Raw genomic sequence first — 19,180 nt, 5'->3', positions numbered from 1 at the left:
ATTGTTTGGCAGTGCAAGTATTTGAAATAATCATGATCAAAGTACCACAGATTGTAATATTGAAAAATATCATGGAAAAAACCATACTTTGGGAGAAAACTTATTGCAATTGTGACATTGGCAGAGAGCAAGGAGCAAACACAAAAGGCAGAATTGCAGTGATTAGATTTTTGTGTGCACACAACTGAGCTGCAACACCAATCTTGGTACTCAAATGTGGTTTTATCAGTCTCATTCCAGAGCCACACCTAAAACAACAGAGAAAATAAAAATTAAAAAAAACCAAAAACAAATAAAGAAAAATATAAAAAAAAAAAAAAAAAAAAAAAGAAAAAAACCCCAAACAATCAAAAAAAAAATAAAAATTTAGCCTCTAGCATGAAATCAGCAGTTCTGATTTGTGGTTGAGCAGCAGAGGAATCAGATGATTGGAGCTGCTGTTTGTCAGTCATCAGCAGCCCTGGGCTTGCCCTGAGAGCAGAGTGAAGCTGCTCTGACATGTTTTGACTTTGCCTAACAGAAATTTAAACATTTTCTAGTGCAATATCACAGTGACATGTAATTTTAAATATGTTATTGAGGCTTTTGCGAAGCAAACTTTTTTTTTTTTCCTCCTCCAATGAAAATGTCACTGATAACTTTTTAATTTACTTCGTTTCATCTCAGTCCTTAGAAGCTGAACAAATTATTCAAGAGTTGCTTACAGAAAATACAGAGGCAGCTCCTTCCTGATGGAGGAGTTCAGGGTGTTCATGTATGTCTCTAAGAGGCTTCCAATGCTCCTCTGTAAATAGAAAAGCTCATTGAAAATACAGAACCTGAAATAAATTTCCCTCAGTTCTGCACTATAGGCTTTGTAATGCTTTACCTCGTATGAGTAACATCCAATCCAGTCCATCAGTAGGTAAAAATTTTAATCAAAGTGCAAAATTTTCTGTTCTAAATTATTATGTGCAAAAATAGCTTTTGAGAAATACATATTTTCAACAATTTTCAAATCAATATTCTAGTGGTTTACTGTGACCTGATCTTTTTTAGGGCAATCTTACAGATAAATTCAAGGAAAAGTTAATTCAGTCCTTGAGATTCAGTGCACTAATACCCTCTCTTGTGACCCCTTCTAAATTTCATATTTTTAAACTTTATATGACTATTTATACACTGTATATTTTAATTTCATCAAATTTAAGATTAAGGTGTGAATGTATAAATAGAAGTTTAAAGAATGTTATGAGAAATAAATTATTCCTGAAAGTAACACTTCCATTATTATGGTTGCTCATCTTTTAATATATCCAGTAACATTATCATGCATTTAGTGGGAGTCTTTCCCACTTTGACTCTTTGTTTGCAATGCTTTAAATATTATTCACCTCAATTACAGATAAAAAAACTTGTGGACCTCATGAGTTCCAGTGCAAAAACAACAACTGCATTCCAGATCACTGGAGATGTGACAGCCAGAATGATTGTGGAGATAATTCTGATGAAGAAAACTGTAGTAAGTAACTTTTACCTTGGTCCATGTTAGAACAGAGTCAGGTTGGCAACGAGCAAGAGAAAACTTTTGAATTTTTATAAAATTCATGTGTATTTTCATTCAACACCCTCTGATCTGCTGAAAATCAGCTGACCACAATTGAAAATGTCCAAAAATGTCCCTTGCTGTAATTCTCCAATTTTCTTCACTCTTGTAAAGAGCTGTATCTATGAAAAGATGCCTGACCTCCAACTGCTCAATAATTTGGTGAATTGAAAATAAATATTACAGTTAGTTTACCTTTCTCAGTTAGTTATGTATCAAATTTCTTATCTTTAAAGAAAAATCATAAACACTGTTCAGAAGTGAAGTGATCAACATTTGTTAACAAGGAATTTTGATCAAACACTACCTGCTTGTTATATTCATTGTATTCTTGAGATGATTTGCCTTGTGTTATATTGAGAAGTCAATTTCTCTAGCATTTAATTGCATTGAGAAGTAGATGTGGTTATTCAAAGTAGCTCAGTTACCCAGCTCTCTTCTACCCAAGAGGAACCTGAAGGCCGAATAAATCTCTGTAATACCACTTTCAGGGAGTTAATTTCCATCTGGGTCTCAGGAAGAAATGAAAAATTTGTAATGATTTTATCTAATAATTATGGTGTTTATAAAATATTTCAAGAGGGACATTCCCTAACTAGTTGTGAAGTGCCTTGCTGTGTTTTTTGTTTTTCCTTTTTACTCAGAAATGCACGGATTTAATATCTTTTTCTTGGACATAATCTTGAATACACATTCCTGATTGTGTACCATGAGTGTATATTTAGTATCTTTGAGGCAATGAGCTAGAAAGATTAATAAATTAGGCATTCTAATGCTGAGCGGATGCTGCTGCCCCTTTCTCCAGTCCAAGATGTGGTGTCCATAGGTACAGAATGTCTCATTCAGCTTGGGAGGTTAAAGTGGATTTGTCTGCCTGGTAATTGCTCCCTGCACTTGAAAATATTGTGAGTTTTATTACTGCAAGCAGCAGTGCTGTGGTACATAAAAAAAGGAAAATGTTGTGTGGCTCAGTAATCACTCAGAGCCTTTTGCTGTTGAACCCCAGGGAGGTTGGCACACAAAAGCTTTCTTAGCTTTGTGGGAGATTTTTCTTAGGAATTGATTATTAGTGTCAGTTTTCTGTACTACAAGTAGCAAGAAATTATTTTATGTTTTTATTCTCATGTAGAAATCAAATAGAGAGTGATAGTTTTGCTTTGGGAGTGTTAATCTACAGGACTGGGCAGTTTGTCGAAAATTTGAAAAAAAAAGGAGAAAACCAAAAACTTCCACAAAATATTATTGCTGTTTGAAAAATAAATGTTGAGTATCATATTTGGAATTAGCCATGTGTATGACCCAGCAGTAATAATTATCTTCCTTAAAGATCAGATCATCATACTAAAAAGTGATATTCAAAAGTTCAAATAATGAGAGAGAAATAATCTGAATCTCTAAGAAAAAGAAAAAAATATTATGTTAGCCAACTTTGTGTCTATATTAATAGCTAAGTTTTACATCCAGTTCTTAGTTGTTCTCTAGACTTGAAGATAAAGAAATTTGTAATTGTGCTGTATGGAATTAGTGAGTTGACAGTACCCAGGTAAAAAAGGTGTTAGGTTTTTTTTTAAATTTGCTTTTGCTTGTCAAATGCATACTTAAATTCTAGCTATAGATTCTCCCGTTTAAATTAAACACAGTAGGCTGGCACAGTTTTAAAATCCAAAATCTTGGAAGCACAGGGACAGTACATAACACTGTTCAGCTATTTGAAATAGTTGTATAAAATTTTTATAGACCATCAAGCCACTTACAGAATAAAGTGTAATGAAACAAATATATATGAAATTAGAACTTCAAAAGCATTTGGCAAAATAAGTTGCATTGCACAGTGAGGTAAATTGTTCACGGCATCCATGAATATAATATACAAAAGGCTGTCAGGGAACTGTATCAGAAAATGAGTTGTTTCTCAAGAATGAGGAATGAATTCACTGAATTATAGAAATTCAGCTCAAGCATTTACACTTTTCTCTGTAGTTTCTTCACATGCAAGAAATTCACTCTTCTGGTCGTAACATAATGAAGTCTTAATGGGGCACAATGATACAGCACTAATAATTTTTCACACCCATTCAGTTATGTTTTAATAACATGCAATGAGCAGGTGGTATTTGGCCCAAATTCTTTGTTAACACATGCTTATCACTTTAACTTTGAACAGTGTTTGGGATTCTTTTTCAGAGGTAAGAAATCTGACACGTAACTAAGTGATAAACTAATTGTAATATTTCTTTTTAATTCAGACTTTTAAGCAGTTGGAGGTCAGGCATTTTTTCATAACTGATACAGCTCCTTATAGGAGCTTTTGTCATTATTTGTCTTACAGTCTATTGTTTTTAACTATATTTGGACACTGTGAAATAAGAGTTTTTAGCTTGGATATTGGTACATGATGAGTCCACAATAAGAAATGTAGAATACATTTTTAACTCTTATGATGTAATATCTGTCTGGAGGCAGAATTTGCTTTCAGAGTTTATTTGTATTTTTGAAACCAAATTACCACAAAAATAGGGTTTCCTCTTTAAGGAAACTCCAAAAAAGGAAAATTCCGTAGGAAGTAATCTTATTCTGTCTATCTAACCTAAAAAGAAAGCACCACTATTTTTTTTAATTTAATCTGATTAAAGAAAATGTAAGGTACTGTAACCATTGAAGCAAAGCAAACACAATAATGTTGTATCAAGGCATGAATTCAATCAGTGTGAAAATATTTGTGCTGCTGCAAGTTCTTCCTAATGCTCTTTTGTTGCTTCTACAAGTTGCCAAGAAAACAAATTAGTTAATTTTGTCCTGGGATAAGTTTATGTCCCAAATGCTTTTTTTGGGAAGGAGTTTCAGTGTTTTGGTAAAGCAGAAGCTAAAGAATGCTGTCCTTTATGGGTTTACAGAAGTCCATTAAAGCTTGTTCCTTTAATACTGTTTTGTATCAATAATTATTCCTTTCTAACAATCTGAGCACTGATGGAAAAGTACTTTTCAGTGTTCATATGTAAATCACAGAGCTGGATCCCAGTAGCAGAAGAAATATTTCTTGCAAACAGAGAATTGAGTACTTAGCTCTTTGTGTACATTTTTTCCAGTATCAAATCTCTGCTTATAAATAATTTATTAGCAGTATAGCAAAAGTATTTGCTTGTATTTTTCCAGTCAATATAGAAACATGATAAATGTTTTTTTTTGCTTGTGAATTACTTTCCCCAAAAATTATTTCCTTTATATATTTTATCGTATCGTGAGATCCTCCTTCTTGGCTTGAAAACAAAAAGAATCAAATGTCAAGGATTTGCTAGTGCTTTGAAAAAAGATTTGAGGTAGTGTGTATATAATCTGAGTCCACATAAATGCCAACCTTTGATTTGCTGAAATATAACATTTCTGGAGAACTGATGCAATTGCTCTAGATGTGCTTTTAAAATCACTTTCCTACAACTTCAAAATTGAAATTCATTCCTACCTGAAAAATGAAATTTCTTTTAAAATATTTCAAACAGAGTATTTTTCAGTATTTTTTTATGAACTAAAGAGTGGAAAAAAGTCAGTTAAAAAGTTGATTAAAACTGCTCCTTTCCTGGAACAGTTTTTGATTTTTATAAATCCTGGGAAAGTCAACCAACCAACCAAACAAAAAAACAAAACACATGGACTCAAGTTTGTTACATCCTTGTAACTTGTGTGTAGTGTATTCTCATACTGGTATTTACCAAATTTTTGTCACTTTGAGGCCTCTACTTTTGTATTTTCTTTTCTTATCACTGTGGCACATTTTACAAAAGCATTCATGCTTGCACCTTCCATACCTCACTAAAGGACCCTTCAGCATTTCTCAATTTATTGCTGTCCATTCCTGCTGTCTGCTCTGTCTCTTCTCGTTCTTTTTCGCCCCTTTATTCCTTTGGTTCAATCACTGGAATTCGTTGTTCTCCATCTCTCTGCTGAAAAGGTTTTGCTAATTAATCCTTATTCTTGATTTTACATAATTTGCATAATGCGTTGTTTCCTGCGGTGGAAATAATCCAACAAATAATCCTTTTTTGCCTTTAAGTCCCTTTTCCCCCCAAGCCCTCTGAGTGGCAGATCTAAATTGCATATAGAGACTTGTTTAACTTCTCCTAAATCCCCAATAACTCTCTACCTTTCTTTATTCTAATGCCCCAGCATCCAAAAAATGTCTTTTGGAGTGGTCCTCATTCTCAGGAGGACAGCACATGATGTTCTCCTGTGGGGCTCTTCCCCAGAGGTCCCCCTTGCCAATGTTTCTGTGTCAGCAGTAGTGAAAAATCTCATTTTATTTGAAGCACCAACTTTTGTGTTCCCTTTGCCATTCCCCTGAATGCTGAGCACGGGGGAAGCTGACTCTTGGCACACACACACAAAAAATTATGTGATAAATGATGTGCTACTGTGTGATGGAAAGTCAGAAACCTGCTTAGTGCTAATTACATTGGATATTGACATGCAAAATGTATTTCTGGCCTCTGGTGCACATCTCACAAACCCTGTAATGACATACATGTGTTGAAATTCATAAAATATATATACTCAACATCATGTTATTGCAAAGAAATCTGCTAGAACCCAAATGTATGAAAGCAATGAAAGTATTTTCATTACTGTCTTAAGATATGTAAATGAAATTTAGTTAAAAGATGTTGTGGAATAAAATCCCACAGAAAACCACTACTTATCATTTGCAAGGTAATTGAGTTTTTAATATTTATTCTTTGGGGGGGTATTTATATTTATTTATATCTATTGATTGGGGAGATTGATATTATTTCTATTGATTGATTTAAAGGAAATGCTGATAAACCTACTGTTTTTTCTTTCTTTCTTCAGAGCCTCAAACATGCACTTTGAAAGACTTTCCTTGTGCAAATGGAGATTGTGTTTCAGCAAGATTCTGGTGTGATGGAGACTACGACTGTGCAGATGGCTCAGATGAGGTAGGCATCTTCCAGAAAAAAGGATTTCTTTAGGGAATTAGTAGTTTTAAGTTGTTGGAGAATAGATTCCTGCCTAGAAATTTTCTAAAAGGCAGCAGTGGAAGCTCTGCACAAGAATCCCTGTATGCAAATATCATTACTAAATTAAAACCAAACGCATTGATATAATTATGCTAAAAGAGAACATACAAACCAATCAGTAAAATTGAAGAGTATTCTGCATTTTCTTGTCCCAGCAGTGATCTAAAACCTCTTCCCATCATATAAATACTTTTTGTCCTGACTGGGAAACCATTCTTTTTACACACAGCACTGGTTTGGTTTGAGAGATTTTTTTGAGGTAAGAGTGAAAACTGTTGAGTATCAGAAGCTCACTGGATAATAATTTACTGGTTTTCTCTTCTTTTTTTCTTTTTACTTTTTTTCCCTTCTCTTTTCCTGTCAATACTAGAACTCAGGTGTTTCCAGCTATTTAGAGCATGTGACCCACCATTTGGAATCATATCCACAAATATATTTCATTTCACAAGACTTTAATTACTACCTATTTTATAACATGGAGGATTATGGGCTGTAGCTTCTGCCACCAGCTGCATATTTACCTATGTTTATATTAAACTTTTGATCTTGTTTATTGGTTGTTTCTTTGGTACCAGAGGTATTGTGAAACAGGCTGTTCTAGGGATCAGTTCCAGTGCTCCAATGGCCAGTGCATCTCAGCAAAATGGAAATGTGACGGACACGAGGACTGCAAACTTGGGGACGATGAGAAAAATTGTGAACCAGGTATTGTTCTATAATTCTGAATTATAAAATGAAGCCAGGAATGGATCAGAGTAAAGGAAGAATATAAATCATCAAATCATGATTTCTTGGGCGCTAGTTGCAGCGTGAGAGTGCAAAAAAAACCTGAAATACTTCACCTTCTGAGTTTGCATCATTGTGTCTTCCTGCTGGTGTTTTGAAAACCCTTCTTATGAACAACTCTGCACTGTGAAGTTTGTTGGAGCATAGGTATTTAATTAATTATTTTGAATTGTAATTTGATAATAAATACTCAACATATAAAATTCTGCTCTGAAAACATCAGGAAATCTTGGCGTGTCCTGAAATGTTTTGCTTTATGGTCTTCAGTCAAAGCTTAATAGTCCTTATGCAAAGATTGTTTTCTACTAAATTATTGTTATTTTTATTTTATTTTATTTTTGCTTTCTTGCAAAATAAAGTTGTTTATTTTGCAGGAACTTGCCTAATTTTTTTTTTTAAGCTAGATGTAACTGATAAAAATCTATGACAAAACTCTCCTGATTTACAGTGCAACAAAAAATATCCACCTTTATTTTAAAATATCCTGCTTAATATTTATGTGTTTTAATTGTAATAATGTATACTTTCCAGTGAGATGGTTTCCTAAAAAATTCAGCTTATGCAATTATAAACTAGCTACATTAGCTAAACTCTAAGCCCATTTTAAGGAATGCAATTTTTAAAATATGCTCATTCTATGAATATATGCATTTTTGTAGTTGCCTTTGTTACCAAGCATAAGGAGAAAACAAAATTAAATTTCTAAGTGGAAAAACACAAATACCTTTTCACTATCATTATATAATTTATTTAAGATTACACAAGTCAGATTTGTCAAATATTTTATTGTAGTTTACAAAAGTGCTTAGGCACCAGTTGGCTCACTATTAACCAGCAGGAAACTTTAAATTAAAAATCAATTTATTCATGAATTGTCTTTTTCTTAATGCTAAAATATGTGTTTGTAACCAGCATCTCCAACCTGCTCTTCAAGTGAATACGTGTGTGCAAGTGGAGGCTGCATTTCAGCATCCCTGAAATGCAACGGGGACTTGGACTGTGCTGATGGATCTGATGAGGTACCTGACACATTTCTGGTGATTTCTTTTTCCTGGGTTGCTTGGTTTTGGTGTTTTTTTGTTTTGTTTTTTGTTTTTTCTTTGGGGGGGGGGGGGGGTGGCAATTTTGTTTAGTTTGCTTTTGTTTTTGGAAATTTTTTAGATCTCTGTGAAAAACACGAATCACTTGTTTTCAAAATTTTAAAAGGTTAACAGTAATAAAATGGTTATAAAAATAGTAATACAATTAGAATAATAAAAATTTGGACACATTGAATTAGGACAATATGGGACAATAGAAACAAAGAGTTATGGGTGTCTGGGTACCTTTTTCTGGGCAGCACGAGCCCAAAAAAGGATCCATGGAAACAAAGGATTAACCCTTAAAAGCAACATATTCATTCAATATTGCATATTCATGCACTTCATACATGATGCATAAATTCCATTTAAATACAGGATTCTGTCTGGTCATCCTTAACTTCTTCCTCTGAATCCTGAGAGCGCCTCCAAGGCGGGAAGTTCATTTCTCCTGATAATGGAGCAATAAATTCTTTTTCTCTGAAAGATTCAGGTGTCCTGTGGCTGCTATCTCGCTGCGAGTCCTTTCTTTAAAAAAAAGTATCCTACATGGCATAGGATGTTTCTATTTTAACATTTTTTTATAACTTAAAACTATATTTAACACACTACTTAAGAGAATTAATAGAGCATTACTTTCTAACACAACACATACAATATTAATTTTAATATTTGCGAAAAGCCAATCACAAAATACATGCATTTTTCACAGTCTCAAAATAATTGAAAGGGCAAATAGGGTTTTCTTGCATCCTTTGAGTGCTGTCAGGTAACTCAGGCCCATGGTTGTACATTTCTGTGCTCTGTGGACAGGTTTTGGTTGACTTCTCAAAGTCAACCCCAAGCGTGGTTCTGGGGTGGTTTCCATCAGGGCCTGCTCCCTCCGGCAGCGTGGACAAGCTGTTGTTGCTGCCCCTGCTGAGGCCAGAGCTGATGTGTGTGTTCCCACAGATGGACTGTGTGTCAGAGTGCAAGGAGGATCAGTTCCGCTGCAGGAACAAGGCCTACTGCATCCCGGTGCGATGGCTCTGCGACGGGATCCACGACTGTGTGGATGGCAGCGATGAGGAAAGCTGTGACCAAGGCAAGAGACACCTCTCTAAAAATGTTTATTGGGCTTTATGAACGCACACATTGCAAGTTAGTGGTACCCTGGCCAAAATGAGTGGAGAAAGGAAAGTTCTGTGAACTCTCCTGACAAAGTACAGCAGCTTAACAAGTGATCTGCAGGAATAAGCAAAACTTAGATTGTTTATGACTTGTTCCTCCTTTCTGTTTCCCTCCCCAGTGATGAAAAGGTCATGTTGTTACTGGAAGCATATTCTTTTTCATCAAGGAAGTCAGCAGTAAATCTGGTTAATTCAAGCTTTTATAGGCCCCAGTAAACTACAAAGCCATGCCCAATAAATCACACAGCTGTGCAATATAATGAACATTTGCTAAATAAGTCATCCTAAGAGCCCAGGTTTCTGTTTATTTCAGCGAATCACAGAACACTTTGGATTGGAAGAGACCTTTAAATTCGTCCAGTTCCAGCCCTCTCCCATGTGCAGGGACACCTTCTGCTATCCCAGGCTGCTCCAAGCCCCATCCAACCTGGCTTTGGGCACTGCCAGGGATGGACATCTCTGGGCAATCTGTGCCAGGGCTTCACCTTCTTTTTTGTGTTTGTCCAGGAGCACCTTGTTCATCCAGAGTCCTTCTGGCACACTTTGGTTCCTCTTTGTTGGGATGCATCACTCCTGGGCTTGGATGAGGGGATGTTTGGATACCAACCAGGCTCTCCTGGGCCCCTCTTCCCTCCAGGGCTTTCCCAAGCACATCCAGGAGCAGCCCGAGGGTGCTGTCCTGGAGCCCAGTGCAGGGAGCTTGCTCTGCACCCTCCTTGCAGCCCTGAGGGATTTGAGCATCCCAATTCCATGGTCACTGCAGCCTAGGCTGCCCCTGAGCTCCACATTCCTCACCAGCCCCTCCTCTAAGTCAAATTAAAGGAGTTTTTTTCCTAAAGAACAGTTCTAGTTGGCATTTTGTCATCTTCTTGGTTTTTTCCTGGATTTTTCTTCTTTCTTTTTCTTTAAAGTGGGCAGTTCTGTGGGTTAGCCATCTACAGTCACATGTTCTGTGCATAAATTCAAAACATAATGGAGGACAGTTATAGGGGATAATAATCTGATTCAAAGCAATCATAGTAAATTATCCTTTCCTTGTTTTAAGTCTATTACACAATACTTAAAGGGGAAAAAAAAGGACATCATGTGGGGATGATTAAGTTTGAAAGACAGACCAGAAAATTCAAAGAATGTGAAGAATATTGCAGAGATGTTTAGGTACAAGAAGACAGATAACAAAGTCAAATAAATAAATAAATAAATAACAAACATCTAGTCAATTTTAAAACTGCTTTTAAAATATCTGGACTGTATCTCTTTAAAACCCAATGGAGGAGAAGTAAATAGTAACACACTTATTTTATCTGATGCCCACATTATTCTTTGGGTAGCATAATGGAGCTTCTGTGAACTGCAAATTGCTTACAATACAATAAGAAGCCTATTCCTAGTTGGTTATTGCTATCATACTTTGTATTTATGTCACAATTATGATTCTGTTGCAGAAATCTATTTTATAAAGGAATTATGACAGGCAGAGCAATCACATGAAAGAAATGCCAGTTTATCTCACTGATAACTAATTTTTTCATCTTTGGAAATACAGCAAACACAAATGGAGTTTTATTCTACAGCGTTCTTAAATAATATCCATAATATTTATCTGTGGCTCACTGTGCATGTTTACAAAAATAACTCTCTTCAATCTTATTAAACAACTAGAGTGATGGTTATCTTGTGATCGCACACACTATTATTTGCATTCATACCTTTCATCATGAAGAGTACTTGAATTTTATATATTTTCCTTAGATAATTATACAGGATATTTCTGTTAATGTTGATAAGTTATGTTTGCCATGGGAGTGAATTATACCTGGTAGCATAGTGTGAGAGTTGGAGCATCCTTTTATGCAATGAGCATTTCATGGAAATTAGCTTTTGGGGGAAAAAAAGTTCAGCCATTCTGAGCCTTTATAGCAAAAGAAAGAATTCTGTTGATTTTAATGAGGTGTTAACAGGGCAGTGAATGAATGAGTAAAAAGCCACTGAAGCCTGATCCAGCTTTAGAGTGGGTGTAATGCATTGAGGTAAGCCACAGTGAGAGTTTTGGCATTATCCTATAAAATTTCATTGTTTCCTTCTCTGCAGTTACACAGCTTTATTTATTTTATATACCCCATTCCTCCCAGGAAACTGAAAATCCAGTTACCAAAAAAATGTGTTTTATAGGAAATTAATTGCAGGAACTTTCCATAACTTTGTTGATTGGTAGTGATAAAATGTAGTCGTAATTAAAATGTAGTCGTAATTGAGAAAGAAATTCTTTCTTATGACAACACACATTACAACTGAATCCACCTTGAAATAATTTTTAAAGCCTGGGAGCACTCTGCCCTCAACCATTTTCCCTTACCCTATGTTCCTTTTTGTTAGATGATTCAGAACACACGGAAGATTTTATTCTTGCTGCTTCCTGTGTTCAGTAAACATCCTGATGAGTCATTTTAGAAGGTACAGAAAGGAAGATCGTGTCAGAGGTCACTTTATTTTATCTGTTCTGTGCCCACATGGCTGGACCTTGAGAACATGAGCTGTTTGGTCAGGGAAGAGATTTTTGAATGAGAATTCCTCTGCCTCTCCCGCCTGTTCCTTTGGGATCTGTAAATTTATTTATGCTACCTGGTTACTCTCTGCATATAGTACGTGATAAGTGATTCTAGTGGTTTTATAAAAAACTGACTTTCATCTTTCCTGCCTTTTATTTTTCTTTTCTGTTCATCTTCCCAGGGGGAAATATATGTAGAGCTGATGAATTTTTGTGCAACAATTCCCTCTGCAAGCTACATTTTTGGGTTTGTGATGGCGAGGATGATTGTGGGGATAACTCTGATGAAGTTGCTGAAATGTGTGGTATGGCATTATATTTTTCAGAGTTTTTGTATAATAAAGCAAGAATGACATTTAAGACACAGAAATATATATATAGGCACATGTGTCTTAAATTTTGTTTTGCTTTTAGAAGATAAGCTTGAAATGTGGGGATATAGTTTTCTTTTGTTATTGCTTGTCATGTAATTTCAGATATTTGATATTTGCTATTTTTGAGAAATTAAACTTTTCTTTAGGACACCCACAGTGGGAGGAAAAAATTACTTGTATGATGTAATATTGAGCATGATCACACTTCATCCTTCTTTTGCTGTTTCTCTGCCATACTTACTAGTTCTGAAAAAAGGCCATAAATCACCCTCATGACACAAAATCTCTAAATGAAGAACTTAGAGTGCCAACACATATCTGGCTTTGATGTGTCATTAAAAAAGGATTAATAGCCGGGTAACAGCTGCTTGTTTTCTTTGCTGTGCAGTGAAGTTTCCCTGCCCTCCAACGAGGCCCTACAGATGTAGGAACAACAGGGTTTGTCTGCGGCCGGAGCAGATTTGCAACGAGGTCGACGACTGTGGCGATAACTCGGATGAGGATCACTGTGGTGGGTGATATCACCTTGCAAGGCATTCAGATCACAGAAAGCACCTCAAAGGCAAACTTTGTAACACAGATCTGCTTGTGAGAAATAGCTGCTCACTTTTCAGACGCTTCATAGGAAGGGTTATTAAACCTTATCAAAAATACAACAGAAGACTGAATAAAGAAAAAAGGTTACGGTGCTGGGAGCAAAATTTTCCCTGCTGTGTGCTCAGCTCCCTCACAATGGAGGTTTTGCCTTTTTAACCCTTTAACCCCACCAAAGTTCTGTCCTTCTTCACTGAAGAAGGTGGAGATCTCTTCCTCAAATCCTGACTGGAGGTTAGATGTTCCATAGTGACAAGCCAGCCCTCCCAGATGTCCCAACTCCCATTGTCCCTTGATAAACCCTCGATGGAGTACAACATAACTATAAATCTATAAACTTTTCTTAACCTATAAACATGATATTTGTCCATTAATTGTGAGATTCAATCATTGCATTACTCATCTATCACATGCTTGTCCTTCAGTAAGGCTTACTGCAGTTTAGCAGATCAGAATTTGAAACAGAAAGAAAACCAAAAGAAACTGAAATAAATTCCAGTTGCTTAATGCTTGGTGGTCCTTCCCATTTGTATGTGTCTGAAGTAACCTGAAAATCCTAAATACTGATTTATTTTTTCTCTTATTAATCTGTAATTATGTAGATAAAATCACATACAAAGCCAGACCGTGTAGAAAAGATGAGTTTGCTTGCAATGACAAGAAGTGCATTCCCATGGAGCTGCAGTGTGACTGGTTTGATGACTGTGGAGATGGCTCAGATGAGCAAGACTGCAAAATAAGTGAGTTGGCCTGGCCAGATCTGTTCTCTTGATTTAGCAGAGAAGAAACAATTAACGAAGACATTCATCTGTGCAAGACCTATTGAACAATACAGAATTCAGTTTAACGTAGTTACTTCTTTTAGTTAAAAACGGATGGAATTCTGTACCACAAGAGCTAGGCAAATTTGATAGCAATTCAAGTTGTAGAGGATTTTTGGTGTAGTTACGAGTTCTTTACAAAATTTAAGTACAAGTTGATTGCATTGTTACATATTTGCAACAAGAAAAATTGTAGTATTGAATTCTTGATGGGAAATCTGTTAAATACTGTCATTGCATAAAATATAATACATTAAATTTTGCAGATGTAGATAAACACTGTAATGTCATTTATTTGTTAAAAATTCACCTGATGGTCTTTAAACAGAAAGATGAATTTGTTATTTGCTGTTGTCACTTTAGGTATAATTTTTAACACTTTAAACAAATCTATCAGGGATTTTTTAGACATTTTGTTTACGTTTAGGTGTCGCTGAATATACATGTGAAGATAATGTGAATCCTTGCGGAGATGATGCATTCTGTAATCAAACAAAATCATCCCTTTTGTGTCAGTGTAAACCTGGATTTCAGAGGAACAGGAGGAATAGACAATGTGAAGGTACAGACATTTTCATCTTCTCTTGTAAAGTTTTAAAAGTCAGTTCTGTAGTTAATTTTCTGTGCTGGAGAAGGAGATACATATCATGTTTGCTTGGTTTATTTCCACAGGGTAAAAGCTGTTTGATAGCTAAGGCATTAAGAAATTAGAAAAAATTTTAAAAAAAGAACAAAACAAACAAAAAAAAAACCCCAAACAATCAACAACAAACAAAACTAAACCCAAAAAGTATTTACAAAATGTAGATTCATACATTTTACCTGGAGAGGTTATCAAAGATTTAAGATTAGTTGTTAAGAACCACTAATTGAACATAAGTTAGAATGTCAAAAGGTTCAAGTCAGGTTATTAAATAATTTAAGTAATAAATGGATTTTTAAGGTCTAATAGATTATTTAACATTGGTTGAAGTTGGCATATGAGGATATTTTGAGATGCATAAAATAATGAGGATGCATAATACAAAATTGAAATCAAAGTGAAGAGATAGAAAGTTAAATTTCTTAGAAAATGCAGTCTTAATATGTATGATTCCACACTGGTCAGCAGGAAAATGTTTATGAGTTCCCTTTGTTCATCTGCTTTGTTCCATGATTATATGAACAAGTAAAATAATAGTTTATTACACTATAGATATAAATTACAATTTTTTCTTCATAGATATCAATGAGTGCATGGTATTTGGTACCTGCTCCCAACGCTGCCATAATTTAAAGGGCTCTTACAGATGTGAGTGTGAGAAAAATTATAAGGAGAGGAACAACAGTTGCATAGCAAAAGGTAAGAAATATCAAAATGGACAGTGCTGTCATTTTTTATATAAATTGTCCATATTTTTGAAGCAAATTTGCCATGGGAAGATCATATTAGTGGGTCATTAGTAACACACATAACATGGACTCTCTCAAGGTTTGGCATCATTGCCTGTTATTTAAGAAATCAGATTATGACATGAGAACAAATAGGGTTACTAATGGAAGATAACGGTTTGTTATTATAGGAACACAGACACAATTCTGAGAGCTTATAATTTAAAAACCTGGGAATCATTATCCCAAATCTGAATTTTCCACAAGCTTCATTTCCATTGTAATACAGTTCATGCTTCCTTTTTCCTCACTGATATTTGCTTTAACCAACCTCCTCTTTTTTCTTGCATTTATCAGGAGGAAGGGAACAAATGATGTTTGATATTTCATGCTCACAGTGTGACATTTTAAATTGATTCTCTATGGATAAATGCAATATGAATGGAGAAATAAAAATTATCCAAATACATTCTAAATTATCAAGCAGATTTTAACTTTCTCAACACTCAATGTATTGATATTAGAGAACATTTTCTTGTGAATAACATACTTTACATCATCTGGATCAAGATGGTATCTGGCTATCTGAAATGAGATGTAAGACACAGGTTCTGTTGCAGTCAAAACTTTACAGCTTTAACTAAAGATAAAATCATTCCAATTCTAATTTCCAGTAGAGCAATTTAAAAACATGTTCATTGACAGCTCTGTGTTCCTTTAATATATACATTTATGTCCCTCAAAAGACAGCATGCCTATAAAAATATGGGATTCATATGGGCTGAATGCATAATATCCTGTATTTTTGTATACGTCTTAAAAATATTAAAATTCTTATATTACATACACATTGAAATATAGTCCTGGGTGTCTCCCTGTGTGCTTGGAGAGCACTGAAGTTGATATGTTGATATCAGAATATCAGGAGTTGCATTTACTGCCCAGAGTGTAGGTATTTCTGCAGTCTCCAACAACCAGAAAATAATTTCAAACTTAGAAATTCTGTCAGCTGAGCACCAAAAAGCTACTTGAGTAAAACACACTGATTTTTTTGCATTAGTTGACATTTACCTTATTTTTGTTTCATTATAATAATCCCTAGGCTCTGAAGATCAAGTTCTCTATGTTGCTAATGACACTGACATCCTGGGTTTTGCATATCCATTCAACTACAGTGGTGCTCATCAGCAAATATCACATATTGAACACAATTCAAGGATAACTGGAATGGATGCATATTTTCAAGGGGATATGATTGTTTGGAGCACTCAGTTTAATCCAGGAGGGATTTTCTACAGAAAACTTCACGACAGAGAGAGGAGGCAGAGTAACAGTGGCTTGATAGTAAGTGATCAAAATCAAAGATTGAATCACACAAATTTCATTCAATTTATTTTTCTATTCTGACTCTTCTGTAATAGCATGGGCTGATTCAGTAAATTAAAATGTCTATCTGAGAATGATTTTATTTCAGTGATATATATGGCTCCTAAAGCTTTTCTGTTCAAGACTCTGACAGATTTGGTAGAGTCTCCAAGACAACACAATTGTAGGATTTAAAAAACTTTCCTGCAGAGAAGTAAACATTATATTAGAACATTGGGAAGGCTGTATACCATCAAGATTTTTTATTGCAACAGAGAAAAGGGAAGAATGTAATATATAGAATAAGAAAGCCATGAATTTCAAGTCTTGGGAAGACAGAAAAGGAAATTAAACACAAGCTTAATTTCTACAGTGATCATATAAACAATAATATTGGCAAAGTTATTACATATATTGAAATGTTAGAACAATTTATTTCCATTTCTGTTGAACTGCATATTATTTTATTTTGAATAAGCATAAATGTAGGTTTGGACTTCGCAACAGAAATGTGGATTTTCATAAACTTGGGTAATTTTAAGTGGTCTTTACTTGAAAATAAAATAAATGTATGTTGTTTCTCATTTTGCTTAAAATATTTCTACAAAATTCTCTAGAAAGTGACATTGCTGAACTGAGAATAACAGTGTGGTCTCTACATTGGTGTTTCTATAATGCTGTAAATTTAGATTTTGGGATTTTTAGTCTTCATTGAATTTGACAGCAGAGTAGAGTTTTTAATTTTTTTCTTGTTAGAAAAAGCACCTGTGTGGCTTTTTCACATTTCCTTAAACTTAGGAGAGGTAACAGTGATGCCCTCCCACCCCATGCCTGCTTTTATACACCCACAATAAACAGGAGTCGCAACAGTAGCCCGATCTTTCATCTATAATTCATAAACTTCTAAACCACTTCTGAGTACGTTCACCCAAGGATATTTCCTCTCCAAATGAGTGACATTCCTGACCTCTGACACCAGCAGGGCAAAACCCTCCTGCTGGAGGCACCAATGGACCCTGAGGATACCTGGAATCTGTTATTGCATCTTGATAAGAGTGGTTTGAAAGCAGCACCTCCACCTGCCCAGCAGAGGTGTCTTGGTTTTGTTCAGAGAAAGTGTATGGAAAGTAGACCTGAAATGTTGTAGAGCATGAGACTCTTAATCTCAGGGTCGTGGGTTCGAGCCCCACGTTGGGCGCCAACTTGCGGCGGGGTTTTATCTGGCCTGGGATGGTCAGTGTCCGGCTAGCAGTGGGCAGGCCGACACCCTGCTGCAATTCAGTGCGAGCGCCCCTTGGCGTCTGAGGGCCTCGGGCTGTGCTCGCACTACGGACCGGTCTCACCGCCTAGGCAACTGCGAAAGAAGGAGCTGGACTCTCGGTGGGGTTAAATCCGGTTTAATGAAAGAGCCAAGATGACATCCAAGAAGTAACCACAGGGAAGGATCCGAAGGAAGAACCCCAGGGAGAGACCAAGAAATGGGAATGACACGAGGTTATAAAGGGGGTGGGTGTGCAAAGAAGGGATTTACATTAAACCAATCATGAAGTGTGGAGGGATGAACTTAACATAATTGACATAAAGGGAAAACCAATACATACAAAGTAAAGGAGGGGCCCCAAGACCACAGCCAACCACAATCCCCAGAGAGGAGAAGATTCTGGAAAGTTAGGAGGAGTGGGGGGTGATTGACTGGGCCCAGGGAGGAGAAAAAGTTCACTTATAAGGAGAAATGAGGGAGGAGAAATCACATAACTTAACTGACTGACAAAACCAGGGGCGGGGGTAACCATAGCAACAAAACTGTCAGGAGGGCTATGGCGGGAAAACTGGGGAGGGCAGAACCATCTTACATTGGAAAGGGGGGAACAATACATAAAATGGGGGAGCAATACAAACGCCGCTCTGAAATACAAAATAATGCCTCGGATCTCTAACAGGTCAGCTCTGTCATTTGAGTTTTGCAGCAGGATACCTGTATTGAGGATGTGGAGTAATTCTACTGTGGAGTTTTTCTCATTCAACTATGTGGTGTACATTTCTGTTTAAAAGATCCTGATAAACAGATCTCTGTATTGAGTTATTAATTAGAAAATAATGAAAGTGTAAAACCTTGTGAGGTTAGTGTTGAGAAAGTGGTGTTGTTATTCATTTATTTATTTTATTTTTGGGGGGTAATCTGCAGGTGCATTCTGCAGCAAGAGCAGTTTGCTGACCTGCAGCCTCTCTAATAGATTGAATACTTTCTTAGAGGACCATAAAATGGAGCATAAATTTCCTTCAGAAATCTTCGTATTCTAAATCTTCAAATCTTTCAGTCCAGGGACTGAAATTTTCACACCTCATTTGTCACTTTCTCCCTGTTTAAACTAATAGAGATAAAATATTCTTAATTAGTCTTTTTCTAACATACTGAAATAGTATTCAGGTTTTTTTATCCTTTTTCACTGTTACCTGA

At 35.7% G+C, this 19,180-nt stretch overlaps 1 protein-coding gene across 1 annotated transcript in view; it reads left to right on the top strand.

Annotated features, from left to right (window-relative positions):
• LRP1B (LDL receptor related protein 1B) overlaps nt 1–19,180 on the top strand; it is a 375,345-nt gene that overhangs the window by 304,704 nt on the left and 51,461 nt on the right. The window contains exons 65-75 of the mRNA XM_059476167.1: nt 1,385–1,501; nt 6,428–6,534; nt 7,191–7,320; nt 8,314–8,420; nt 9,432–9,564; nt 12,380–12,502; nt 12,960–13,082; nt 13,768–13,905; nt 14,414–14,548; nt 15,209–15,328; nt 16,460–16,701. Coding sequence (XP_059332150.1) covers nt 1,385–1,501; nt 6,428–6,534; nt 7,191–7,320; nt 8,314–8,420; nt 9,432–9,564; nt 12,380–12,502; nt 12,960–13,082; nt 13,768–13,905; nt 14,414–14,548; nt 15,209–15,328; nt 16,460–16,701 — 1,475 coding nt within the window. The remainder of the gene's footprint in view (nt 1–1,384; nt 1,502–6,427; nt 6,535–7,190; nt 7,321–8,313; nt 8,421–9,431; nt 9,565–12,379; nt 12,503–12,959; nt 13,083–13,767; nt 13,906–14,413; nt 14,549–15,208; nt 15,329–16,459; nt 16,702–19,180) is intronic.

The sequence above is a fragment of the Ammospiza nelsoni genome, chromosome 7 (assembly GCF_027579445.1).
Source record: "Ammospiza nelsoni isolate bAmmNel1 chromosome 7, bAmmNel1.pri, whole genome shotgun sequence".
Lineage (NCBI taxonomy): Eukaryota > Metazoa > Chordata > Aves > Passeriformes > Passerellidae > Ammospiza > Ammospiza nelsoni.
This window is presented reverse-complemented; position numbering and strand designations above follow the sequence as displayed.